The 25,346-nt window shown below is 42.2% G+C and overlaps 2 protein-coding genes across 2 annotated transcripts in view; both read right to left on the minus strand.

The window, feature by feature from the left end:
• Positions 1-7,505: 7,505 nt before the first annotated feature.
• LOC129018688 (ankyrin repeat domain-containing protein 62) overlaps positions 7,506-25,346 on the minus strand; it is a 127,974-nt gene continuing 110,133 nt past the window's right edge. Inside the window, exons 22-31 of the transcript XR_008495414.2 lie at positions 24,877-25,001; positions 24,665-24,706; positions 23,566-23,661; positions 19,178-19,247; positions 18,933-19,039; positions 18,064-18,221; positions 15,794-15,910; positions 15,486-15,643; positions 12,594-12,788; positions 7,506-8,602 (exon numbers count right to left, since the gene is read on the minus strand). The gene's annotated coding sequence lies outside the window, so the exon portion shown is untranslated. The remainder of the gene's footprint in view (positions 8,603-12,593; positions 12,789-15,485; positions 15,644-15,793; positions 15,911-18,063; positions 18,222-18,932; positions 19,040-19,177; positions 19,248-23,565; positions 23,662-24,664; positions 24,707-24,876; positions 25,002-25,346) is intronic.
• Positions 21,173-21,930, minus strand: LOC129018689 (protein MIX23-like). The gene has a single exon (XM_054460395.2). The coding sequence runs from the start codon at positions 21,811-21,813 to the stop codon at positions 21,283-21,285; it is 531 nt and encodes a 176-aa protein (XP_054316370.1). The 5' UTR covers positions 21,814-21,930; the 3' UTR covers positions 21,173-21,282.

The following is a 25,346-nucleotide window of genomic DNA, read 5'->3' on the forward strand; positions in this document are numbered from 1 at the left end:
TGCTGCGACAGCACCTGAGAGTGCAGACAGGAGGGGCCCACCCCCAACCCCCAACCCCCACCTGAGAGTACAGACAGGAGGGGCCCAGTCACCACCCGCACCTGAGAGTACAGACAGGAGGGGCCCTCACCACCCCCACCTGAGAGTACAGACAGGAGGGGCCCAGTCCCCACCCCCACCTGAGAGTGCAGACAGGAGGGGCCCAACCTCACCCCAACCTGAGAGTGTAGACAGGAGGGGCCCACCCCCAACCCCTGCCTGAGAGTGCAGACAGGAGGGGCCCAGTCCCCACCCCCACCTGACACCCAGTGTCAAGTGCCCTGGGGAGAGCTGCGCCCACAGACATCCTGCAGCACCAAAACCCAGTCTCTTCTTGCATTTTACTCTAAGCAGTCAGGAGAAACCAAGCCGATTCTCAAGAGACGATAACCAATAGAACCCAAGTGTTTGAGATTTGGTGTGGAAGAGGCAGAAAAAAGCAGGTCCCGAGGGAAAGATAATGTTTGAGAAGCAAAGCAAGAAAAGATGATGACAAACAGAACACTCAAAGGCCCTAGACATCATCACTTTTTTTACTGTCATGAACATTTAAACATAACACATTTTCTTTTTTTTTTCTAATTTCATCTCCCTCTTCCTTCCCTGGTCTCCGAAGCTGCAGGCCTGAGTGGACTGCTCCCGGGAAGCCACTTTCATGGCGTCCCCTCTCCAGGGTGCCCATCTACCTGGAGCGTCATCATCATCACTGCTGGAATCATGTCTCCTGTTGCCAATCCAAGCTCTGGAGACACAAGTACCACAAGAAAGGTGTTACCCAGAGGCACTCGCCCATCCTCCCTGCTGCAGGGGAGGCCACACCAGCTGCCACAGCAACTCCCTGCTCCGTCCTCTGCTTTCTCAGAACTTACCTGGGCTCTCTGGAATCAGAGGCCTTCAACAAGTCACTGCTCACATTTGCAAATGTTCACATCAAGAGAGGACCCCCTTTCCACCTGCCACTCCCCTCTCTTCCGGATCATTGCAGCTCTCCCCACCAGCCTTATCAATGTGGGGCTCCAACCCTACAGGTCAGTGATTCACAAACAGGCACTGTTCCAGGTTGGAGCCACTGCCACGAGCCTGTTCTGCACAGACCGGAATGTTCCCTCTGCCTTGTGAGCGCAGGGCTACCGGGTACTGGAAATACGCCTGGTGCAATGAGGGACTGGAGATTACATTTTAAAATTAATTTAAAATACAGATGCACCTGGTTAATGACTGTGGCACCAGGGAGCCCAGAACTGGGATTCAGAGATGAGGGAGACGTCACCTCCCCGTCCCTGGGTTTTCCTTCCAGCGTAGCCATCAATGGCCTAGTGTTATCTTTCATCCAGTACGTACTTCCTGGGCACAGGCATAAGTACCAGGTGCTCTGTGAGGCCCTAGGGGTGCTAAACACTGAGTCACATCCAGGTCCTAGAGGGGTTCACAGCTGGGGGTGGTGTGTAAACACAGTGAAGGGCATGGCCAGCAAATCCTGTGCTGGAAAATCTGGGCAGCTGGAGTGAGGGGAGGGGACACCCCACTGTCCCCAGGAGCCCACACACCCAGCTGAGTTTGGCTTTTAATTCACCTTTCTTGTGGTGTCTTTTGCTGAATTTGCTGTCATGATTGTCCCGATTAAAAGAGAGCAGTGTGTGTTCCCTCTATATCTGGAAGTGTGCATGCAAGATTGGAGTTACTTCTATTTAAAATATGTGATGGACTCAGAGGGGACAGTAAGGATGGAAGTTTGCATATGGAAAAATAGTTTGTATTACTTTGTTTTTATTTGATGGTTGCTTTACTTGTGGTACAGTGCACAGTATATTACATGTACAGATTGTTGCCTTCTGACAAATACTGTGTTACCACCACCCAGATATAAACACCCTGGCAGCCCCTCTTTGGCTAATTCCCAGGCAGTAACTTCCAAGAGACTCACTATTCTGGTCACGATCAACATATTTTAAATTTATTTTTAAACATTGTATAAATGGAAACCTACAGTATGTACTCTTTTGTGTCTGAATGAAAATTATACGTGAATATCATGTGAATTTAACCTACGTTCCATTGTGATGAAACATTCAGCATTTTGTACTGCTCAGTCCTGTCCATATATAACATCTACATTGTAGGAAGTTGGCACAATGAGTTTACACCCTCTATGTTTTACATTCACTCTGTTTATCATGATGGTTATAAGGGAGGAGACCACCCCTCATATTGTCTTATGCCCAATTTCTGCCTCCAAAGAAAGAAGTAAAAACTAAAAGGCAGAAATGAAATCCACAAGCAGACAGCCCAGCACCACACCCTGGGCCTGGTAGTTAAAGGTCGACCCCTGACCTAATCGGTTATGTTATCTATAGATTACAGAGATTGTATAGAAAAGCACTGTGAAAATCCCTGTCCTGTTCTGTTCCATTCCAATTACCGGTGCATGCAGCCCCCAGTCACGTACCCCCTGCTTGCTCAATTGATCATGACCCTCTTACGCAGACCCTCTTAGAGTTGTGAGCCCTTAAAAGGGACAGGAATTGCTCACTCGAGGAGCTCAGTTGTTGGAGACGTGAGTCTTGCTGAAGCTCCTGGCTGAATAAAGCCCTTCCTTCTTTAACTCGGTGTCTGAGGGGTTTTGTCTGTGGCTTGTCCTGCTACAGTTACATGAAGCGATGCTGCTATAAAGCCCCCCATGGGGACACCAATATCCTTGCCTCATACATGTATTTTGGACATAGGTAGCAGGAGTGGGACTGTAGGGTCACAGGTACCGATTACTCTAGTACACCCTAGAAAGTCATTTATCAAAGTGGTTGAAATTAAGTATGTTCCCAGAGTCACATGTGATAGCTCCAGTTCCTCCACAACCTCACCAACCCTCTGCATTTTTCTCTCTGATAACGTGTCTATTTTGGTGGGTGTAGAAGTGAGAAACTCTAGTTTGAATATGCATTCTTCTGATCATGCGTGATTGAATGCACTTTCATAGGCTTTACTATGCCAAACTTGCTGAGGTTTCTATGAATTTGACAGACGAAAGTGAGTACATGGTGTGTTATTCTGTCTGAGAAACCACATAACCTTATGAGTTCCTGCACGACTATTTAAGGTGTTTTGTTCAAAGAAGGATTTAATAGGTAAAATTGCACAGGGTATCAAACAATGGAAAGATATTTGCAAGGACTATCGAGAATTCTGAAAAAAAATAGAAAAGACAAATAAAATGGAAACCTAATTAAAAGTGGACAAATATTACAACAAAGCAATTACAGAAGGCAAATGTGGATGAATAAAAGTCATATGAACATAGGTTCAGATCCACCTGAGGCAAAAGGAGTAGCTGTGGAGAAGCCCAGCATGTCTCTGTGGGAGGCTCCCTCCACAAAGGGCAAAGGGAAAGCAAAGGGGCTTGGGGCGGAGCGCGATGGGAGTGACAGGAGCAGCCAGAGCTCCTTGGGCTGGAAGCAGGGAGAGGGATGGAGGTCCGCCAGCCAGCACGGCCTGGGCAAGCAAAACCCGTGGGTTCTCGTGGACACTCCAGAACTGCACACTTATTTCTCAGTCAGGCATGAAACCAATGAGTGCTGAGCAGACAACTAATGTTGCAATTAAAAAAAAAATCAAAATAAATTGCTAGTTAGGTTATGGAGAGTCAAACTCACTCACAACTGGGAGTATTTAGGAGGTCAAGCATCCTGAGGGATTTCCTCAGCACACAGGAACATGAAGAGTGCACCCTCCATGCACCAAGCCCTCTCTCGTTCAGAGGCAGGAAAGCTGCAGGAGGAGTCCTCACTGTAGGAGGTAGCTGGTATCAGCAGCAACCTGGCTGCTCGGCACAAGAGGGTTTCTAAGCAAAGTGTAGTTGACGCAGTGCTGACCACTTGGAAGTCACGGAAGAGCCTCACAGGCACACATGGATAAAATTAAATGTATGAGTTTAAATCTCAGAAAAAATAAAAAACCAGATGAGGCCTAAACGGGGAAAATAATTTAATGCAAAAATGCAAACACACTCTATGAATTCTTTAAGTATCTGTAGAGATTATTTGGAAGAGTGGTCCACATGATTTATACTTGGGTTGGTGACTCAGGGATGGATGGAAACATGATCTGAGTAAACTCTGTGCCTAACGCAAAGGTTTTAATATACTTAATATATAACAGGTCTCTAAAAATAGGGAAGAAAAGACTACCAACAAGCCCATGTAAGCATGTCAGAGACATAAACAGTTCAAAGAAAAACAAAAGAACAAATGGCTTTTAATCTCATTCAAAATGTGAAAAAGTTCACATTAAAACTATACTGAGAAACCACTTCAAGACAAAATTTTAGAAGTTTCGCATGTAACTATGTTAGTGTGGCTGTGCACACGTTGTTGTGAAGAAAGCCTGACTCAGCACCTGTGGAGAGGAGTTTGGCAACATTTAGCAAAGCTACATAAGCACTAACACTTTGACCCATCGTCCAACATCTCAAAATCTATCCCAAAGTAGACTTGCAAAATATGAAGACTCATGCACAAGAGCATTGGCTGCAATATGAGAAAATGTACGGCATAGTTCTAAACTCAACTCTGTAAGAATCACAATGAAATTAGATACTTACTAATAAATAATAAAAATTGCGCAAATTGAAAATTGGGAGATGCAGCAAAGAGCATTATGTGGGAGCAATCTATGAGATTAGTTATTGAGATTAGGAACTTGACACTTTTGGAGGCCAAGGTGGGAGGATCACTTGAGGTCAGGAGTTTGAGACCAGCCTGGCCCACATAGTGAAACCCTGTCCTATGTCTTTACTAAAAGTACAAAAATTAGCCAGATGTGGCAGTGCAGGCCTGTAGTCCCAGCTACTGGGGAGGCTGAAGCAGAAGAATCGCAGACTTCCCAGGAAACACCGACAGAGAGGAAATAGCACACATGCCCTGCTGCTACAGCTGGAAAGCAGGTGGCTGCGGCTCCTTTCAGGGAGAGGGACCTCCCCTCCACTGACAGCACCCTTGTTTACAGTTCCCAGATACCCTGGCCCCTCTCTGACACCATGAACAGCTTTAGAAAACTGCGGGCCTCACACTGAGATGCCCAGGTGTGTCAGGGAGGCAGAAAGGCTTTGGGGTCTGAGGGCAGTGGAGACAGTGGGGACACTCTTGAGATGTCCCCTCTCAGCTGGGAAACCCCTCAGGGCCTCCAGGGGAGTTCAGCCATCAGGGTGCCCACTGGATAGGTTTGGGTTGCAACGCGGACAGCAAGGACCCCCCTTCACCTACTGGGTCAGCTGTGAGAACCCAGGAGAGGGAGGCCCAGGGACAGACAGGTAACAGCTCTTATTTGCATGCAGTGGCTGTGCCCCCATGAAGGTTTTAGGATCTGTAAGGCAGCTTTGAAGGAGCCCAGGCTCCAAAGCAGTGTCAGGAAGTGGGAGTTGTGTCTGCACCACTCCCTGGGCTCCTGTCCTCACCCTGCTCACCCCCTAAATAGGGGAGGGGGAACCTCACCCCACTGTGCCTCACACACCTCTCTCCTCAGGGTGCTGTGATTCTGACCTACAGTCGTTCCTCTCTGTTTAGTCGTTCCTCTCTGTTTAGGGTAGCTGTGGCCCAGGCAGGGCCGGCGCGCGCGCGCGCACGCACACACACACACACCACACACACACACACACACACACACACCACACACACACACACACACACACACACTGAATAGGCAACTCACTGAAATAGAACTGGTCGATTAATTAAAGCACCTATGGGATTTTTCACAAACCAAATTAGTATTTTTATTAAAAAACTTTTAGTGCTATTGAGCCTACTTACGTAATTGGTAAGAGTGTGATCTGATTAACTCTGTGAAAAATAATGTCAGTATTTTTTAAAGTATAATTAAATTTGTCATAGCTCAATTATACCATTTTGAGAATCATATACTACATAAAAACAAAAAACAATAAAACAAAACAAAAACATTGGGGAGATCTATGTATATTGATGATTACTGGAAAGTCATTAGTGGTGGGAATTTTAAAAAATAAGCTTAATATCCATCTAACAGAGAAAAAATAAATCAGAACGTATCTATGAATTACTACACAACTGAAAAGAATACATTTAATCTACATTAGTTGGAACTAGTAATGTCTACCACGTGTTACAAAGGGAACAAGTAAATCACTATATAATGTAGGATTTGAGTATGGTCTTTAAAACAAAACAAATCAATAAAGCCCTAAAAGGATCAACTATTGAAAGCCTGTCACAAATCCAGAAATCATAAGGAAAATATTGAAAATCTGACTGTGTAAAAAGAAAAGCTTCTTCAAAACAAAAACAATATAAACAAAGTAAAAGTTATGACACAGACCTTAAGAAAAAAAAACTCAGTAATTATATGGAAATAATAAATGTGCAGAACATATAAAGAATATCACTAAATGAATTAGAAAACTAGGAAAACATATCACTATGAAAATCACAGGGAGAAATACAAATGGCCAACACACATACACAAATATGCACAATCTCCCTAAGTGGAGAAATCCAAATTAAAAGTAAAAATATTTTTAAATCATAAAATTGGCAAACATTGATAATTTCCTGTGCAATTAAGGGTGTGGGGAAATAGGAATTCTTATACACTGATGGTAGAAGTATAAACCATTGATTTCTTTTTGGAACACAGATTTTTAATTTTATGAAAATATTAAACATTAACATTTGCTGCAGTATTTTATTTTTAGAAATCAATCATAAAAGGAAAAAAACCACTTAACTAATGGGACAAAAAGGTGGATATACAGGGATGCCCAGTACAGCATTGGTAACAATAACAAATAACTGAAATTGACATAAAAATTCCTCAGTGAAAAAGTGACCAAATTATGGTAAAATACCCTATGGAATAATGATGTAATTATAAATAATAATGAGAGAGACCTATAGGTACTGATAAGCAATAATCACCAAATTAAATCTTATGTGGAAAAGCCAATCAGTGAACAATATGCAAAGCAAGATCGTGTCACGGAAACATATGTGCATGTTTAACTGTGTGTAGGTGAATGCAGATGAGGGGGTGGGCTGGGAGGTGGTGGGGATACATTTATTCTATAGACCTAAGCACTATGTGAATTTTTATAACAATAACACATATGTTTCTTATGTGAGTAATTAAAAACAATTTACTTTCTTTTTTTTTTTTTTTTCTTGAGATGGAGTTTTGTTCTTGTTGCCCAGGCTGGAGTGCAATGGTACGATCCCGGCTCACCACAACATCCGCCTCCTGGGTTCTAGTGATCCTCCTGCCTCAGCCTCCCGAGTAGCTGGGATTACAGGCATGTGCCACCAGGCCTGGCTAATTTTTTGTATTTTTAGTACAGACAGGGTTTCTCCATGTTGGTCAGGCTGGTCTTGAACTCCCAACCTCAGGTGATCCGCCCGCCTCGGCCTCCCAAAGTGCTGGGATTACAGGGATGAGCCACCACGCCTGGCCAATTTAATTTATTGAATTGTAAAAAGATATGTTTTAACCCTATATAAACGTATGACTATATGGAGATAATTATTATTCATCTGAATAAAAAACAGCAATATAAAGACACAAATAGGTAACAGTACAATATTAAATACTATAATATCTAATCCAATATTAAAATTATATATATACATGTAGATACAGGTAGGGCTGCCAACAAATGGTCTTCATGTCTAAAATTGTGGTAATTGTTGCAGAGACCTCTGTGACTATATTGGAAACCTTGGAACTGTACACTGTGTGGGGGTGAAATTTATGGCATTTTAATTATATCTCAAAGTTCTGTTAAAAAGTGAGTGGCTTAATATTCTATTAAATAAGGAATGGTTTTATTTAAAACATAAATTAATAATTTCCAGTGGATTCCCTTAAAAAGATCACAGCGGGGATTTCCAGATCACACCCACTCCCACCTCTAGAGTTTTTGGCTATTTTCTAAAGTCTTGAATTCAATGAGGTGAAGGAGGAAGAAAGTGTTTAGAAAGTCAGTGGGCTCCAGAAGAGCTGGTGCTGGGTGGGGCAGAGTGGGGAGAGACGCTCCTTTCAAATGGAAGGCTCTGGAACCCGCCAAAAGGGAGTGCAAGCTCGGGCAATCTTCCTGGAGAGCCACCAGAGAAAGGCTTCAGACCCCATGCTCCCGCTGACATCCACAGACAGGGGCATCTCACTGGCTTTTAAAATCATCAACTCTTTTTATATCGACACAAAGAAATAATGAAAAGAGGAATTCTGGTTTACAGTCATTTCATTAAATTATCCACAAACAACTTTTCAAACAAAAGTTATAAAAGTGAAACTCAAAATTATTCTCTGCTTAATAAATACTCTCAGTGGCTCAGATATAGTTCAGGCAAACTAGCCATGGATGCAGCCAAAGCCAGGGGGTGGAGGGGGTCCCGGCATGCTCCAGGAGGCCTCTCCGGTGGGTCCGGCCGCTGTTCCCTCGGCGCTGTAGCCCTATCTTTGCTCAGCTGGGGGCCTTTATTTTGCAAACCTCAGAATAAGTCATAAGCCCCGTGAAGACATCCAAGATATTCCTTAGGGTTATCTGAAACAAAGCAAGATCAATTCTTCTAAAACACGAGACAGAGAATTCCGATTTCAGCTGACACTGGCTGTTCCCTGTCAAAGCAGCACACGTTACTGAAGAAAGTGAACATCCCCTTGAAAGTGGTAGAAGAAACCCTGAGAATATCATTAAATTATAATTAAATTTTATTATATGAAAATAGAAAAATTTTGTATGACCTAAAGTTCAATAAAGTGCAAAAGATACATGGCAAACAGGAAAAACAAAACAAAACAGGCCTGGCATAACACAAAGGTGTTAATACCCTTAATATATAACAAGTCTCTAAAAATAGGGAAGAAAAGACTACCAACAAGCCCATGTAAGCATGTCAGAGACATGAACAAACAGTTCAAAGAAAAACAAAAGAACAAATGGCTTTTAATCTCATTCAAAATGTGAAAAAGTTCACATTAAAACTATACTGAGAAACCACTTCAGGACAAAATTTTCGAAGTTTCGCATGTAACTATGTTAGTGTGGCTGTGCACACATTGTTGTGAAGAAAGCCTGATTCAGCACCTGTGGAGAGGAGTTTGGCAACATCTAGCAAAGCTACATAAGCACTAACACTTTGACCCATCGTCCAACATCTCGAAATCTATCCCAAAGCAGACTTGCAAAATATGAAGACTCATGCACAAGAGCATTGGCTGCAATATGAGAAAATGTACAGCATAGTTCTAAACTCAAATCTCTGTAAGAATCACAATGAAATTAGATAATACTTACTAATAAATAATAAAAATTGCGCAAATTGAAAATTGGGAGATGCAGCAAAGAGCATTATGTGGGAGCAATCTATGAGATTAGTTATTGAGATTAGGAACTTGACACTTTTGGAGGCCAAGGTGGGAGGATCACTTGAGGTCAGGAGTTTGAGACCAGCCTGGCCCACACAGTGAAACCTCATCTCTATGTCTTTACTAAAAGTACAAAAATTAGCCAGATGTGGCAGTGCACACCTGTAGTCCCAGCTACTGGGGAGGCTGAGGCAGGAGAATAGCTTGAACCCAGGAGGCAAAGGGTGCCGTGACTCGAGATCCTGCCACTGCACTCCAGCCTTGGCAACAGAGCCTGACTCTGTCTCAAAAATAAATAGGAAAGAAAGGTAAAAATTAAGTATACAACTTAAGTTAGAAAAAAATAACATCAGAAGAACTCCAAATAATGTAATGGAAGGATAACAGATGAGAAGAGAAATTAATGAAAGAGAAAATAAGGACAATAGTGGGAAGGGGTAACAGAGCCAACAGTTGTTTTTGAGAAAAGTGTATTATCAAGAAAAAAAGAGAAATCACAAAAATTCATATCAGAACTTAATAAAAAGACATTAACTATAGAGGTAGCAGAGATTACAAAACAGACAATCAGTGGATATTATGAGGAAATTTATGCTGAGACATTTAAAATGTGTACAAAATAGATAAAATCCTAGAAGGTATAATTTTCTAAAATGAATTCATGAAGAAATAAAAATCCTAAATACTTCAATAGCCATTATATAAATTTAATTAGTAGTTAAGAAGTATCTTTCCTCATCTCCGTCTTTCTCTCCCTTTCTTTACCCCACCTCCACCTCCCACCTCCTCTCTCTCTCTCTCTCTCTCTCACACACACACACATCCCTAATAGTATTATTGGCTAAATAACAAAATTACAATGGAGTTGGCATTCAAATCTGATTGAAATATTTCCATGAAATTGATGAAAGGGGCTACTTACAATTAATTTGATGAAAACACTGTAATTTTAATACTAAACCAAAAAAAAAAGTATAAAAAGAAAAACGTGCACCAATCTTATTCAGGAGCACTGATATCAACTCTCCAAAGGAGTAGGAGGCAATGACCATGCCTCAAATGTGAAGAATCAATACAAACAATACAGTTAGTGTACAGCTCAAAACAGTATATCCTGAAACGCTCAACCTTATACCTAATATTTGAAAATATTTGGAACACACAGAACCATGGGAATGGCTTTTGGAGAAATGTTCATGAAGGAAGATTACAGCTAAGTTTAAAAATACTGTTACAGTTTTGTTTGTTTGCTTGTTTTGTCTTGAAGAGGAGGTAAAAGTTGGAGTAAAAACAGGGAGTTTGGGCCGGGCGCGGTGGCTCATGCCTGTAATCCCAGCACTTTGGAAGGCCGAGGTGGGCAGATCACGAGGTCAGAAGATTGAGACCATCCTGGCCAAGGTGGTGAAACCCTGTCTCTACTAAAAATACAAAACAAAATTAGCTGGCCGTGGTGGCGGGCACCTGTAGTCCCAGCTACTCGGGAGGCTGAGGCAGGAGAATGGCGTGAACCTGGGAGGTGGAGCTTGCAGTGAGTCGAGATCGCACCACTGTACTCCAGCCTGGGCGACACAGCGAGACTGTCTCAACAACAACAACAACAACAACAAACAAAAAACAGGGAGTTTGGTGTAAAGTGGGAAAAGCAAAGAAACCTGCATGGATGGGCTGAAGGGTGTGCTGGGAGAAGAGTGAGAAATACGTCTGGGGAAGAAATTGGAGATGGAAGTTTAATCCCAAGTGATCCAAAGGGATGTATTGAAGAATTAATGTGTGACTAGGAACAGGGAGGTTATGCAACTGATTGTCAACCCAACAGTGGGCACTCAGTTCCACTAATGAATGAGGACTGTGAGGACAGACAGACTGAGGGGCAGGCAGATGAAGGCGTGGGTTGTACATAAAACAGGTCCACTCGATTGTTGACAAGAAACTGTTTTCAAGTTCCGTTTTGCCATGCATGGAATAGCTTTTCATTAGCTGAATTTAGTGACATATAAAATCATTAAACTAAGGCAGACACCCAGAGTTCCCACATGAAAACCAAGTGTAAACCGCCTGTGACCCACTTCAACACCATCATTGGAAATCAGAAGCTGAGCCCTTTTCTGATGTTTAAAAACTGCATAATATTCAGTGTATTATTATTTGTGTATCTATTTCCTTTGTGATGGAAATTTGGTTTGTCCCAATTTTCTATTTTATTAAAACATTGCTACATAGAAAGTCCCCTTGCATATATTTCTCCTAATGGTAGAAATATTTTACATAAAAAACTCTAGAAATGGGATGAGATCCATGGGTTAGGAGAATTTTAAAACAGATAGGTCCTCCCAAATTGCCCTCTTACAAATCATACAAATTCATATGCTTCTAGCAGTTACAGAGAGTGGGTGTTACCTCCCATCCTCACCAACACTGAATGTTACACATGAGAGCTGAGTATCCCTTATCTAAAATGATTGGGACCAGAAGTCATTCCGATTTGGGTTTTTGCAGATTTCAGAATATTTACATTATATATACTTACTGATTGAGAATTCCAAATCCAAAAATTTGAAATCTGAAATGCTCCAGCGAGCACTTCCTTTGGGCATCATTTAGAAGCTGAAAATGTTTGGGGTTTTGGAGCATTTTGGATTTCAGATTTTTGGATTTGGGATGCTAACCTGTATTAAACATCTGTGACAACCTGAAAGACAAAAGCACACCTCAGTGTTTTATTTTGCTTCTTTCTGCTCACAGTTTCCATGAACTTTTTTTTTCTCTGTGCTGGTGCATGCTGCGTGTGAAATGCTACTCACCCACAAACAGGTCCAGCCCAGACAACAGCTCCGCTGTGAAGTCTTTCCCATTCTCATGGGGAACACTATTTACTTCCTGATATCCAAAAAGAATGCTGCAAATATTCCTCTCAATTGCATTGTGAGGTTTTCCTTTAAAAAAATTTTATGTGGAGCCCATTTTCTAATCCTTTATTCCTTATTTCACTGGATCCTTGCACAGATTAGGTGCAAATATTATTTGATTGGATGACTGAATGATACCACAAGTTCCTTCTAGCTCTGGGAATCTGTGTTGCCATGATTCCACTGGCCCGGGACCTGTACATGAGTAGCAGTTTTAAAAAGCAAAGCTCCTATCTTTAAATAAAACCATAAATTCCTTACTCATTACTCACACCTGTATCAGGAACAGGTTTGGATACAGGGGAAATTCCAAGGATGATGGGTATGGATCCGAAAAGACGGTGATGTCCAAGTACAGGCGGTGCACTCCACGGTCATCTTGGACAGTCACTGGAAGCCAGGCAAAGTCTGTGGTCTCATGGCCACAAGCCCAATGATTTGACCTCAGAGGGTATCCTGCATTAGAAGCAAGAACGAATCAGAGATTTGAGGAAATAGGAGAGGTCATAATTGTCACCATGCCTGCTTTCTCAACCTAAGGACTGACAAGCATCTAGCCTTGAGCCAAAAAGGCTGCAAATACATGTGTGTTTAGTAGTGGGCTGTTGCACTCCAGAGCTGGAACACAGCTTTGTACTTTCATTCTCCAGCCTCCAGGAGACTCATAAATCCTGCACTCCATGATCCAAAATGGTGAGTTTCCTTGAAAAATGTAATTAATATAATTAATTATACATAGATTTAAAAATATTCACTTTGTAGAATAAACAGAACTGACTTATACAATTTAGAAAGTTGATACTAGGTGGTTTTGACAGTTTCCTTAAAATTTTTGATAATTAAGAGCTTTTATTTACTTTCAAAATTTGGTGGTAATCCCCAGTCTTCCTGTGCAAGGAATTACATTTAAGAAAAACAGTATTGCATAAAGGCAAGCAGATGATTTTGAGAGATGAAGATAAAGACAAAGAGATATTAATGTTTCTGAACCTGACCAACACCTGAAAATAATAATAATAATGATAAGAGTACATCTAGTGCTCCAGGGCTTCATTAAAAAAAAATCTTAATCGTCTCAGGAACCTCAAAAATAAGGTACAATTATAATACTTTTACATAGATTCAAGGGATTTGCTCAAGATCACAATTCTATTCAGTATCAGAGTAAGGACTGGATCCAAGCATCCTGACTCCCACATCTGTGCTGCTGAGCACTGTGCTCTGTATAAATGTCACAGATCATAAGGAATAGAAATACCTGACTACAGGAACGCCCTCTGTATTTACACACTTTGGTGAGCATTAGGAAATGGGGCTACTGCAATGAAATTGAGATGAGCTTGGAAGGTCAAAAGGAAGCATTCTGCTACTCCAGTGAAATGAACATTGTGGTTTGCTCATTCTAACATGGAAAAAAATTTCTAATGTATCTACCCTTTAATTAACTCTTCCAAAAGAAGAAGCTGGAAGACAGATGCAATTAAAGGCTCAAATGGAATTATTTCTACCTAATGGAAGAGTGGCCCATTTTGTGAAACTGTGCTAGAAGGACCCAAACAATGCTGATGACAATTATTAGGATGATAAGTAACCTGGAAAAACAACGGAGTGATGTGAATCATAGACAAGTCATGATAGGCGCCTCCATCGTGCTTCAGTGCTTGCATTCATTCTTGTGCTATTTTATTATTTTTACCAAATAAAACATAGCTCCTTGACATCACATGAACCTATGCCTAATGAGAATCAGTTAGTAAAATGCCTGTGACTAGTAATCTTCACCTATGCAATTAAACATTCATTCATAAAATAGTTCAAATGTAAGCGATGAATGTGTTGAATGAAAAGTACATTAATACCTTAATTAGAAAAAACATTCTATTAAAAAGACATTATTTGTATGAGAAAAGAGATCACCATTTTTGTACTTTTTCACAAACTTACAGAAAACTAAGTCAGCTTACACAGGTGAATCTTAAAAACCTCTAACCCAGAATGTAAAGTACATTGGCCAAAAATGCTAACCTAACGCATTTCAATACTACAGGATTCATGTAGGTAGAACTAACCGAATAAAATACTGGTAGTCAGTATAATCCTATCTGTGGTTCCTGAGGTCCAGGGAGAATGAGTTTGTTACCTTCCCACCTCACATTAGCCAGTGTTTTTTCCGTGAATAATAAAAACAGCAGGATTTACTTGCCTGCCCAGAAAAGGTCATCACTTCTGTGTGCTCTCCTGAAACAGGCGGTGGCTGGGTGAAAAGGCGGACAGCATTAGGGCTGGAGATGGGGGCTCCAGCATCTTGGGTGAGCTTCTGAAACCTCTGCAACTTCCAGCCACTAAATGGAATGAGCCATGGAAAGCTTTAGCCCAATGCCCAGAACAAGGTCAGGGTTTAGTGCATGGCACTGCTCTCCTTGTAGTTCTGTCATCAGCCACCACACGTCCAACAGGAACACACATCCTGAGTTATTCTATTTATAATAAGCACAAACTAAAAGAGAGCAAACTCTAGCACACAAAGTTGTAGTGGCTAGCTTTGGAAAGGAGGAGATGCAAGGACAGTTTTGGGGTGCAGGTAACTTCTAGTTTTTGACCTGACTTGCAGTTACATGGGTGTTCATTTTGTGATAAATTACAGAGCTGTATATTTAGGTTTCATGCGTTTTCGGTATGTCCTGTGCCTCCCACCCACTGGACTCTGCTGTTCCCATGGCACGTGGAGCAGCCCCCAGAGGCTGGCCTCCAGCTGCCCTCGTGACTTGGCTTCCTCTCACTCTGCCACGGGCTCCTCACCAACCAGCCACGCTCCTGGGTGTCCTCAGACACACCATGTACTCAACTGTAGAAGGCATGCAGCCTCACTGCTCCTTCCCCAGGGTGCCACGGGGCTCACCGCCTCCAAAGGACCCCCATACACCTGGAGGAAGGGCCCTCCCTGCCCTCACCCTCCTCTATATTTTCGTAGTACCTTTCCTTCTGCTCAGTGCAGCATATGCTGATGAATCATCCATCTTCCCCACAAAGACAGGAATAACAAGAGCAGCAGAGAGTAGATACTCCATGATAGAAAAAATAGTCATTGGTTTATCATTTAAATTTATCAAATTTATCAACAATGAAAGAAAATGTATGCCAAAGGTCACATACTTCCTATGAGACCACTGCATCTTTGGCCTCCTGAATTTCAGTCCAGCATCTTCCACAGCAGCACGTCATCCTTCTTAGCACCATCCCTCTCTTATTGCCTTTGTGCAGAGCCAGGATCAGGGCCAGGTGAGGCCTTGGGACTGTCCCTCCCCAATTACCTGTGAAACAATCACGTCACCGACAAAGCACAGCCTTACCAATCGGTGGTCAGTCCCTCCCAACACCTCTGTCCCTGTAAAGGGGGCAGTGCCCCTCCAAGGTTGGTCTTCCCAGGCACTGCACCTCTAGGTGATGGAGCGTGTCCTTACCTTGAGGCCTGGGTGCCCAGTGTGTCCCCTCCAATGAGCGAGCTGTGGATAGCGGGGGACTCCAGGTTAAGGGGAGACTAGTGGGGCTCTTACTTCCATCCTGCCCCGTTGGGAAGGCTGTTAAAGAAACAGCAAGTGTGAAGCTGGGATGATAGAACATGTTTTCATTGTTTAAACCAATATACTCCACAGATTGGAACAACAAAAAGAAAAAATGGTACATCTGAACCATATAATTTTTATCACACTTAGCTAAAATGCCACTTTATCAATATGACCATTTTTAAAAGAGCCAAAATCCAATTGTTTTTCTGTTAGAATATTTTCCAACATCCTTTTCCACCCAATTTATTCAATCTTTAAAGAACTCAAAGTGAAAGATATATACTCTCCTAGCAATATATGTGACAGCAATGCATGTCCATGTGCACCAGGTAAATAGAGATGCTCAAGCCAAATGCCCATCAACAGCAGAGTGGATAAACCTAACACAGGATGACAGTGGAATGCTGTGTAGCAAGACAATGAATGAGCTACAGCTACACACAGCCACAGGGCTGAATGTTTCAAACTTATTATGAGCAAAAGCCTCTGGAAATCAAGGAACACACATCCTGAGTTATTCTATTTATAATAAGCGCAAACTAAAAGAGAGCGAACTCTAGCACACAAAGTTGTAGTGGGTAGCTTTGGAAAGGAGGAGATACAAGGGCAGTTTTGGGGTGCAGGTAACTTCTAGTTTTTGACCTGACTTGTAGTTACATGGGTGCTCATTTTGTGATAAATTACAGAGCTGTATATTTAGGTTTCATGTGTTTTCTGTATGTATGTTGTACTTTAGATTTTTAAATGTTTCACAAAATACTATGACAGTATATGCTCTATTGAAAATGTGGAAGGAGAAAAAGAAGACTCTGTGGTCCATTCTGTCATTTGCCAGCCCCTGGCTTCAGGCCCAGATGGCTCTAGGTGTCCTGGGTTGACTGAACTCTTGCAGCAGCCTCTTGGAATGAGCACCTTCCCCCACTCTGTCCCTTGGTAACATGGGCCCATCCTTAATGGCTGCATTTGATAAACTCATCTGTGTTAGTGTGTGGATGACTCATCTGTTACCTCCTTCATGTGATGTATATAGGGACATCTGGATGGTGCTTCACCTGTCAGAGCAGGTGAGAATTGCATCCCTCATGAAAAACATGAATAAAGTTTTGTGAATATGTGGTTGAACGTCGGGAGTGTCAGCAAAAGTCAGGTACAATTAGAGACACTTAAAAGGAAGAAAAGCAATTTCATTTAAAAATACGGCCTTAGTTTTTGCATGTGGAAAGAGATAAAATTAACCTAAATGTCTTCTCCTGTCTGTAGCACTCTAGCACTCTGTGATTAGTTTCACTGGAACCAACCACTGGAGCCTCTAATCCGCTTCTCCATCTGCACTTCTCCAAGAGCATTCTAGGCAGAGTCCAGGGGGCCCTCGGCAACTCCCTGTGAGGAGGAGCTCGGTCTCTCTCTCTTTCTCTGACACCTGCTTCTGGACCTTGGTGTGGAAGTCCATGGAGAAGGGGTGCTGCCACTACTGAGGCTGGAGGTCAGAGGCTCATCAGAGAGGCTACCCTGACCTCCTAGTCCTGGGGCCAGGAGAGGGTGCAAGCGCTGGCTAGTGGCTGGGTGCTATGACCCATGAGGCATACATAGAAACCAAGTCAGCATTTTGTTGATCTCCCAAGAAAGCTTCAATTTTCTTCACTATTCATAATAACGGCAGAAAACTCATTTTAGGAATATTTTCAATAATTATTGTCACCTGACGAGTAAATTAAACTACTACAAACAATCTGATTACAGAGCAGTGAAAGTCAATTCAGTTCTCCAGCTGTCTCAGGGGGACCAAGAAGTGGCAGTGCATATTCGAATACCTACTCAGGCAGAAATGTCACCAAATGCAGCCAGTGCATCTTATCCAATTCCCATTTACCTCATTCTACCTCAGCCTCCAGTACCCTCTTCCATACTGTATGGACTTCCTCCAGTCCAAGCCACTCACCAAAATGGACACCCAGACCCAAATGACTCCAAAAATCCAGCAGGGAGGTTGAAGAGTGAGGTGAGCAGAGCAGCAAACACACCAAATATCCCTGCCTCTGACCGCTGCACAAGCTGAATGTCCTGTGTACATGTCCCTCTGGTCTTCTGTTTTTACCTCCAGACATAATGGATTTCTAGTTTTTCATGTTTCTCTACACCTTAGAAACATTCCTCAGAATTCATACCCTGAAAGGGAAGTCCTCAGTTCACGGCTTGCCTGTGTACAGATCTTCCCTGGCCTCCCTGTGAGAAACATGGGCAGCAGCTTCAGGAACTCCTCCAGGATGCAGGCGGCCTTCATGTGAGACTCCTTCATGCCTCATAGGCAGTGCTGTACAATACCCTGCCAGGAACATACAACATACTCATGAAACCACCAACCACAGGAGATTTTAAAGGTGAGTGTCTCTACCAAGTGTTTACCAATACAGTAAGAAATGATGTCATGGCTGCTGGAAAACAATGGGCTTTGGCATAAAACATGGACTTAACTCCCTGGTCTTCTTAGGTGAGTGTTTCACCTCTAGAGTGTCAGATTTCTCATCTCTAAAGCAGGGTTGTCTCTTGCAATCCTAGAGGACAACCAGAGGCTAATCTTCCTCAGGAGCACAGATGCAATAAACAGAGTAGAAAGTACTGATCCTTAAGTCAATTTGAAGAACAAAAACCAAACCAAAGAAAACAAGGCAATCAGTGTATTGTGCAAGGTGACATGGCATATTGTGAAAACTTTTCAGTGGTTTTAAAATCTTAGGGGAAAAACTAGCTCTGGGAGTGGCTACTGGAGAAATTTTCATGAAAGATGTCATGCTAAAACAAAATATTACAGAATAGACAACTTTTTTTCCCTCTTGTACAGGTGGTGGAAATATTCTAGTAAGCTTGCTATGAAGTGCAGGAGCCTGCCTGCCTGATTGAGCTGGAGGGGGTGTTGGGGGATAGCAATCCACAGTGTTGGAGAAAGTGGGCTTGATGCTTATCACAATCAAGGTCAACTTATGAACACTTTAATATGTGACTAGAAAGAACAGGAGAGTCTGTAATGCATTATCACCTCAGGAGTTGGCACTGAGTTCCATGGTTGGATGATGGGTGGATGGACAGACAGATGGACAGGTGGATAAACAGGTAGACTTGACACGAGTCAAGTGTTCTTGGCTTCTGGGAAGAAAATTTTTTAAAGTTTCCATTTTCTACAAACCTAAACAGCTTCCTCTGAAGCTGAATTTAGTAGCATTTAAAAATCATTAAACCAAGACAGAGTTCCTACATATAAATCAAATGCAGGCCAGATATTACCTATATTGCACTACAGCAGAAGCAGGATTGGATCCTGGCCGTCTGACACAAACACCTGTGTTCTTCTGCACTGTGCCATGGGAGACAAAAACATTTCATAAGAAATATAGACTAGAATATGTATGTGCTACGTATTTATACACATTGATGACAATCAGGAATTAAGGCTAACCACGACTGGGCTTTGAGTCATATAAATACGTTGGGAAAGATGCATTTTACTACCCTATTGAAAGAAACCATTTATTTCTCACTCCAGCAGGGAAAATGTTTTTCAGTATTCACTTATCTGCTCATTGGCTCTTTTACTATAGACCAGGAGACGGATAGCAGGAAAATAGCCCCACTTGGAGGCCCAAGGTAATGAGCAATTGACTCAATGTAATGGAAGAGTGGAGCATTCGGAGATACCTGTACTAATGGGACCCACATGATGTGGGTGAGAACTATTAGGATGAGAAATAACCTGGGAATGCAATTAAATATTCAAATATTAAACAGAACACAATTGAAATCTCCACTGCGCTTTAGTTTTTGAAGTGATTCTTGCAGTCATCATTGCCTTTCCCAAACAAAGCAAGCTACTTGATATCACATGAACCTGTGCCATGAGGAACGATGATCAGTTTGTAAAATGCCAAAAAAGCAATTGTTTGCCTATATTAGTCACAATATTTTATCTATGCATTTCAATTTTTATCCAGGTATTTCAATTCAACATGTGTAAATACAGTTCAAATGTCAGAAATTATTATCTAGTACATATTTGTAATATATCAATGAACAATAACCACCACACTACTTCTCTTAAGAATTATTTGATGAAAAAAGCAGACTCCCATTCTTGGATTTTTCTCAGTTTGCATACATTACTTACTATGACAGCCGCATGTCCACCAGACATGTGCCCAGGAGAAGAACAAGAACTGTAAGCTTTTCTTATTAACTTAGATTTCTAAATGCATTACATATTTATGGTTAGAAATTATTCTAAATATCTGAAAGAGTTTGAAAGGAAGTTTCCCTTCCACTCTGAACTCCCAAACACCAAGTCAGCATTTTTGTTTGCATATCATCCCTGCACTGTATCTGCAAATACAAACAAGCACCAGGAACACATGCTTCTGCATGATTATATTTATACAGTCTTCTGTAGCTCTGCATATATCACCGGTCAATGCACCTTAGCTACCATTCTGCATTTCAAATGTAAATCCACTTCATTATTTAAGAGCTATAAAGTAATCTTGCTATTGAAACCATGCTGCAGTGAACAGCTTTTTCTGCATCGCTCCTGGCGCTCGTGCATGATTGTATCTGAAGCATTCCTGGAAGTAGGATGGCTAGAAAGTTACACTATCTTTCACCTTGGCAGAACCAAACTGCCTCCTGAAGAGGTCATGTGAGTCAACAACCCCCTGGCCATAATTTTGGCTTTGTGTTTCACTCTGAGTTTAATCCATGTGACATGAGTCCTAAAGGCACTGACAAATGAGTATTGCAGGATAAGGGGCACAGCTGAAATCATAATTTTACTACTTCACAAAATTTCAATAGTTTAGTTTCCTCTGTTTGTAAATGTTAAAAGGAAGCATTACAGAAAGATTACAATTCAAAATGATTGATATATTAATTTTTTTTTAAGAGACAGAATCTTGCTCTGTCACCCAGACTGGAGTGCAGTGGCATGATCTCGGCTCACTGCAACCTCCGCCTCCTGGGTTCAAGAATTCTCATGCCTCAGCCCCCTGGTAGCTGGAACCACAGGCATGTGCCCCCACATCCAGCAAATTTTTATATTTTTCTTTTTTTTTTCAGAAAATTATTTTAATAGTTACAAAACTTTTTTTTTTTTTTTTTTTTTTACAGAATCAGTATAAAATAGTTGATTTCTCCATAATTATCAGAATTTATACTTGAGGTCTTGGCTAAGTGGGGCTGAAATCAACAAAAGGTCTTGGACTGTTGGCTGAGAAGTCATCCTAGAAAGCCCGCCCTGTTGATATCTGTCATGCTTAGCTCTTACGAGATGACCCAGTCCTTAAAAAAAAAAAAAAAAAAAAAAGAATCTCTCTTTATTCATTCTTTGGAGGCTTGAAGTGAATTCAGCAGCGTTCATTAAACACCCTCCAGCTCCTGTCATTTACCACTTCTTCAACGTTCAGTTCTGACTGCATCCATTTCAACTTTGTCTGCTCTTTTCTAAGTTGCTTTAATAACGTTAAATCGTCCAAATTCTTTTCTCTCTCTTCTCGGAGGTTTTTTACTACTGCCGAAGTCTGGGCTATACAATTTTTTTTGACTCTGTCTCTACTGGCATGAGCTCCCATCAAAGACTCATAAAGTTGTTTACAGGTTTGGCTGGCATCAATTTTCCCTCCAAAGGAAGCTGCTGGAACTGTAGTGTTTAATTCATGTACTATTCTGTCATCGATAGGCCTCATCACCTTGAGTAATTCCTGGAAGTGTGCAAACTCCTTACAGTTCACACTGCCACTGGGTGCCGCCATATTGGACCTAATTTTTATATTTTTCATACAGATGGGGTTTTGCCATGTTGACCAGGCTGGTCTCAAACTCCTGGCCTCAAGTGATCTGCCTGCATCAGCCTCCCAAAGTGCTGGGATTACAGGCATCAGCCACTGTGCCCGGTCATATTAATGTTTGTAAATGGAAAACGTGTGCATTGCTCAGGAAAAAATAAGCTACCACAATTTATCTGTTCAAGATAGCCTGATGGTGTGCTTAACATAATTAGAATAAGATGAAGTTTCTTTTGTTACATTTTAAAAATAAAAGGCTATTCAAATGAAAGACTAACCAGAGTAATTCAACTCTTAATGAGAGATAAAACTAAAACTTGACAAGGATTTGGAGAAACGGCTACTTTCGTAGGCTGTTAAAGGAGCATAATTTAATGTAACCATTTAGGAAAAAGTTTGGCGTTATTAACGAAAATAAAAGACATGCACCCTTCTCACAATCTTCTCAACAGAAATGGGTGCCTGCATTATTCAAAAACACTGAAAAAATGCTCAAAGCAGCATTATTTGTGATAGCCAAAATTATTAAAAAATTCTCATGTCCATCAATAGTAGTGGATAAATTACAACATGTGACCGCAGTGGAATACTATACTGTGAGGAAACGAAAAGGGCTATGGTTATGCTTAACTACATGACTGAATCTCTAAAACAACGTGAGCAAAGAAGCCAGACACCAAGCAATACATACTGACTTCTTCTATGCATAATTATCCAAACCTGGAGAAGTCTAAACAGGGCATTAGAAGTCACAGCAGTCACCTTCAGAAGGGACCCAAAGGTGGCTAGTGGGTCTGGAATACTGACCTGACTAGGGATGCATGGGTGCTCATTTTGTGAGGAATCACTGAGCTGTACATTCGTGTTTTCCCTGCTTTCTATACGTGTGTTAAAATTTAATTTTCAGATGTTTTACAAATTCCTGTGACAACATAGGTCTATTTGAAAATTGTGAACGGAAAATGAGAAAATGTCAAACATCATTTTGGCTGCTGCCTTTCACCCCACTGCCCTCAGGGACCCTTGGCCTGACCTGACAAAGTACCCTCTTGAAATAAGTCCCTTATGAGTCTGTCCTTGTCCATCATGTCCAAACTCTTACTGAATGCCATTGGTAAACACTGTAGTAATGTGTTAATGGTTGGATACTGCTTTCATAGAATATGCATGAACTGTGTAGAAGCAACGCATTAACCCACAGAGAAGGTGCAAATTCCATTCTCTATGAAGACACTGATGGATGGTCCTGAGGACCCCATTTAAGGCAGAGAGCATAAGGACAGGAAGAAATAAGAGACAGTAAGGGGCCGGGTGCAGTGGCTCACACCTGTAATCCCAGCACTTTGGGTGGCTGAGGTGGGCTGATCTCGAGGTCAGGAGATCAACACCATCCTGGCCAACATGTTGAAACCCCATCTCTACTAAAATATAAAAAATTAGCCGGGCATGGTGGTATGTGCCTGTAGTCCCACCTACTTGGGAGGCTGAAGCAGGGAAATCGCTTGAACCTGGGAGGTGGAGGTTGCAGTGAGCCGAGACGAGATCACACCACTGCACTCCAGCCTGGGTGACAGAGCGAGACTCCGTCAAAAACAAAAAACAAAAAACAAAAAAACAGGGACATTTGTAATGATGAAGAAACTACTGTTTTTTAATTGGGGTTAAAGGTATAACCCCAGTTTTTGTATCTGGGAAGAGAAAAGGTTGAATTAAATGTTCTCTGCTATCCTTCCCCACTCTAAAACTCTGTGGATAATTCCAATGGAACCCCATTGAGGGGTTCCAATTCACTTTTGTCTGCACTTTTTGCAGAGAAATCGCAGGGAGAAAGCAGGGCTGTCTTACCCTCCACCTCTAAGGAGCTCTCTTCTGCTCTTTTACTCCAGTGTTGGCTCCAGGACCTTGGGTAGAGGGTGCTGGTGATATGAGGTAGTCCAGGAGCTCATGAGGAAAAGCAAATGATAAGCAGCATCAGAACTCAGAGTTCTGGGTCCAGTGGAGCCCTTGGGCTGCCTCAAGGGAGGCCACTTAGTTTTCTATTTCCCTATGTAAAATAAGACTCCTCCAAAAATAAAACTGTCACCTGTAGTACTAAGTTACGTGCTAGCACACACGAGATCACGTGGAACTTCCTGCGTATTTCTTGGTGATACGAGAAGTCTAGATTTTAAGTTCTAAATTCAACTTAGAGGACAACTACTGAAGCCGAATTTTGGAGGAGAGGAAAGAGTGCAGGACCATCTTTCTTTAGGGAGAAACTCTGGGCTTCCTGAGAAGTTAGAGAACTGGGGAAAATGAAACCACAGCCCAGAGCCTGCAATAGGGGTGGGGAGTGGAGGCTGGAGCTGTGCTCAAGGTCAGGCTTCTCCTCTCCCCTCCCAGGGCACTGGAGCTCCAGCAGTGAGCCCAGAGTGAATATTCCCTCTGTCATCCACCCTGGGAGATCCCTTTAAACCAGGAGTCAACAGCAAGGACAGAAACATGAACGTGCTTTTAAAAGTTCGGAGGATGATCGTCAAGGTTTCCTACAGCCCTGGGCAAACCCTAGGAGTACTTTGTCTCCAGGTTCAAGTATGTGCCTGTGAGAGGCTGTGGCCCTCACATTCCCTCCACCACAGGTTGAGGGAACCCTAAACCTCTTTTGCACAATATCAAGGAGTGCTGACTAATCCAACGCAGAGGCTGTGATGTCTGGCAGATGCAGAGGCAGAAAAGGTGTTTTGGGAAAGATCATCTTTAAATAACACAGCACCCTCACAGCCCATAGAGACAGTTCTCACCACTATGCCAATAAACTTGGAAAAGACCAAACCAAACTTTACACGTATTTCCTTTTTCTTTTTGATTCTATGCCCCCTCCCTCAGCCTCCCAAGCAGCAGGAATACCCTGAAGACCCCTGGGAACCCTCGCCCACTGAGTCCCACCTGGAAAGCAGTTCCCTACCTGGAGAGTCCTCCTCATCAGTTATGCTCTCCAGTGCCCACACTGGAGAAACACAAACATCAGGAGAAGTTATTTGAGACAGGCTACCCACTCCTACTCCCGCTGAAGCCCCACTGCCTCACACAGGATTCCCTGGTCTTTTCTCTGGGTTCACAGATATTCCTGCAGCCTCTCTGGCCATAGCTTTCTACTTGAAAGTCATTTGCTCTCACCAGGCCCATAATGCTCCTTCCCAAAGGAACCCAGAATCAGGTTTCTGTACACTAGATCCAGCAAGTTTGTTCCTCAGGAAGTGAGCTATTTCAAGGTAAATACTCCCCTCTGAGGTTGACGGCATCTGCAATTATAGAACACATTAGGAGGATTAGATGATGTCACGCATGTCACACATATCTGTTATTCTCTTGGCAACTTTAGAAAATTGGAAGTCTAGTGGTAGAGTCAAAGGTCAAAGTCCCCCAAAACTACACCTATAGAAAAGACACCTATAGAAAAGACAAGAACTTTTCCAACAGAATTTACCTTTAAGGTTTATTTAGACGGGCAGTTTCACAACTCTTTTTTTTTTTTCTTTTTTTTTTTTTAGACAGAGTCTCGCTGTCCAGGCTGGAGTGCAGTGGCTTGATCTCAGCTCACTGAAACCTCCACCTCCCGGGTTTAAGCGATTCTCCTTCTTCAGCCT

Source organism: Pongo pygmaeus, chromosome 17 (assembly GCF_028885625.2).
Source record: "Pongo pygmaeus isolate AG05252 chromosome 17, NHGRI_mPonPyg2-v2.0_pri, whole genome shotgun sequence".
NCBI classification, from domain to species: Eukaryota; Metazoa; Chordata; class Mammalia; order Primates; family Hominidae; genus Pongo; species Pongo pygmaeus.

Bases quoted from the DNA above. Each gene is read 5' to 3' on its own strand.
- LOC129018689 (XM_054460395.2), bottom strand. From the start codon at position 21,813: ATGCCTGTAATCCCAGCACTTTGGGAGGCTGATGCAGGCAGATCACTT.